The 3,115-nt window shown below is 45.2% G+C and overlaps 1 protein-coding gene across 1 annotated transcript; it reads left to right on the top strand.

Annotated features, from left to right (window-relative positions):
- Positions 1 to 447: 447 nt before the first annotated feature.
- LOC113757720 lies at positions 448 to 2,382 on the top strand. The gene has a single exon (XM_027300861.1). The coding sequence runs from the start codon at positions 448 to 450 to the stop codon at positions 2,380 to 2,382; it is 1,935 nt and encodes a 644-aa protein (XP_027156662.1).
- Positions 2,383 to 3,115: the final 733 nt, after the last annotated feature.

The following is a 3,115-nucleotide window of genomic DNA, read 5'->3' as shown; positions in this document are numbered from 1 at the left end:
TGTGAGGCGCTGATCCAAGGTATGATTGGCGCCAATGCGCAGGTAGTGGCTCCTAGTGGTGGTACACCTGGCGAGGGGAGTACCCCTAGTTCTAGCCAGGGGGGAGAGTCTGTGGCCTCCGTAGGAAGCTAGGCTAGAGCTTTTTTGAACCACTTTTGATCCCATGAGGGGAATAATTAGGAAAAGCGCTTAGTTAGCTGTTTTGGCCTAATTTTATATATTGTTTTGGAGGACCCCTTTCAGTTTCATGGGATTACTTTTGTATACATGTACTTGACTGACTGCTTCTATATGACTGTTTGAAACAGTTATGTGTTATCGGTGTAAATGTTCTATGTGTATATATGTTTTGTGTGTTATTTTGATTATTTGGCTATGTTTGTAAGCTTATGCCCGTATGGTTCTTTAATTGTTATTACGTGTCTCGACCTTAGATTGACTTGAACCATGGAGGGCACTCGTAGTGGACGAGGCCGTGGACGTGGAAGTAGGCAACCCTCTGATAGAGGTACTGCGGAAACCTCGACTGGACCAAACCCTGAACCTAGGGTAGATCCGAATGTCCAGATAGTTGCCGCTATGCAGCAAATGACCGACTTACTGGCCAATGTAGTGCAACAACAGGGCCACAACCCTAACCCACCTGTCGGGAATCCCAGAAACCCTGGGAACCATGTCGAGAGCGAGGATCGAGCCCTCGAAAGGTTCCAAAAGTTCTCCCCATCGAAGTTTTTGGGAGGGCCCGATCCAGACGTGGCCGAGCAGTGGCTGGAGAAGATGATAGATATTTTTTCCGTCCTACACTACTCGGAAGAGAGGCAAGTTACTTTTGCGGTTTTTCAGCTTGAAGGAGCCGCTCGTTCTTGGTGGAACATTATACGAACTAAGTGGGAGAGAGAACAGACACCAAGAACATGGGTGAACTTCGTAAGGGAGTTCAATGCCAAATACTTTCTGCCATTGGTCCAGGAGAAGAAGGAAGACGAATTCATCCGACTTCGCCAAGGCACCCAATCAGTGGCTGAATATGAGAGCCAGTTCACCCGTTTGTCCAAATTCGCCCCTGAACTTATTTTAACCGAACAAAGGAGGGCGAGGCGTTTCCTTCAGGGGCTTAACGTAGAGATACAAAAGGATTTGGCTGTGGCCCAAATCACTACCTTTAGTGATGTTGTTGAGAAAGCTTTACGATCTGAGAACGCAAGGCTCGAAGTGAGAAATTTTCAAAATAAAAAACGTGAATTTTCTGGGAGTAGCTCCACTCAAGGGAATAAGAGTACCCCTCCCAAATTTGGAAGGGGAATTGGAGGAGGACGATTTCCGGGTACGGCAAGAGGGACTCCGCCAAGAGGTGGCCAGACGAGACGAGGCCAACAGAGGAGTGCCTCACAAGGGAGTTCCGTCACTGTTTCTCGTGGCCCGTGTGGGTTCTGTGGGAAGCCGAACCACATGGAGGATAACTGCTGGAGAAATGAGAAGAAGTGCCTATGCTGTGGGAGTGCGGAACACCAGATAGCCAGCTGTCCAGTTCAACCCCGAGAGGCGAGAGGGATGACACAATCTCAATCTTCTAAGGCTACCTCAGGGCAGTCAAGAGTAGAAGGGGTGAAACCGAAGGTGCCTGCTCGGGTGTATTCTATTGAGCAGCGTCCTGTCCCTGATTCGACAGAGGTGGTGGAAGGTACGATCCCTGTCTTCCACTGTCTAGCTAGAATTTTGATAGACCTCGGGGCCACCCATTCTTTTGTTAACCATGATTTCATGTGTGGAATTGACATTACCCCTATTAGTTTGCCATATGATCTAGAAGTAAGTACTCCCACGGGGAACCAGTGTTTGGTTACTAGTAAGATGTATGTAAACTGTAAAATCTGGGTAGGAGAGAGGAAGTTATTGGGGAATTTAATAAGTTTAGCCATTAAGCGGTATGATGTGATATTGGGCATGGATTGGTTAGTTAGGTATGATGCCCAGCTGGACTGTAAGAGGGAAGTAGTGGAATTCCATATCCCTGGAGAGGCGACCTTAAGGCTAGATGTGAAGGGCGGTCTAGCCTCATCTGCAATGATTTCGGGTATTCAGGCTAGGAAACTATTGAGTAGAGGGGCTCAAGGGTTCTTAGCCTTTCTCATCAACACTCCCACTGATAAGTTAAAAGTAAAAGATGTTCCAGTAGTGGGCGAATATTCGGATGTGTTTCCCAATGAGCTAGTGAATCTACCACCGCAAAGAGAGATAGAATTTGAGATTAACTTGTTACCAGGGACTTCACCTATCTCTAAGACCCCATACCGTATGGCACCTGCTGAACTTAAGGAGCTGAAGCTGCAGCTGCAAGACCTTTTGGAGCGGGGTTTTATTCGTGAGAGTGGATCTCCTTGAGGAGCGTCCCTTCTCTTTGTTAAAAAGAAGGACGGGACCCTGAGATTGTGTATTGATTACCGAGGGTTGAACAACGTAACCGTTAAGAATAAGTACCCACTACCCCACATTGATGAGTTGTTTGACCAGTTACAAGGTGCAGTGGTCTTTTGAAAATTGGATCTTCGATAGGGGTACTACCAATTATTGATCCGAAAAGAAGATGTGCCTAAAACTGCCTTCAATTCTCGGTATGGGCATTTCGAATTTGCCGTTATGCCCTTTGGACTAACCAATGCCCCTACCGCTTTTATGGACTTGATGCATCGAGTTTTCAAACCTTATCTGTACCAGTTTGTCGTTGTGTTTATCGATGACATTTTGGTCTACTCAAAAACCCGAGAGGAGCATGTGTGACGCCCCGAAAAAAAATGAGTTTGAGAACCCGGAAATTTTCTAATTTTCTAGGGTTTATTTTATTTAATCGCCCGCCTTTTCTACATTTTCTTTGTTAGCAAATTTCCCCAGATAAAGTTTATGAGCAAAGATAGTTTTAAAATGATTTTTCTAGTATCGGTTAGTTTTTGAGAAATTAAAAGCGTATTTTGGACGTGGGACCCGCAAGTGCGGTAAATGCATTATATTTTTGACAACTTGTTGAAATTTTGTATTAAGTGATATTATTTTACAATGTGTTAAGATATTTGTGTAAGAGAGACAAAAAGTTAGGCAAGCAATTAATGAGAGGGACATG

Source organism: Coffea eugenioides, unplaced genomic scaffold, assembly GCF_003713205.1.
Source record: "Coffea eugenioides isolate CCC68of unplaced genomic scaffold, Ceug_1.0 ScVebR1_3267;HRSCAF=4451, whole genome shotgun sequence".
Classification (NCBI taxonomy): Eukaryota; Viridiplantae; Streptophyta; class Magnoliopsida; order Gentianales; family Rubiaceae; genus Coffea; species Coffea eugenioides.
The sequence above is the reverse complement of the archived record's forward strand: the minus strand, read 5'-3'. Positions and strand labels throughout refer to the sequence as shown.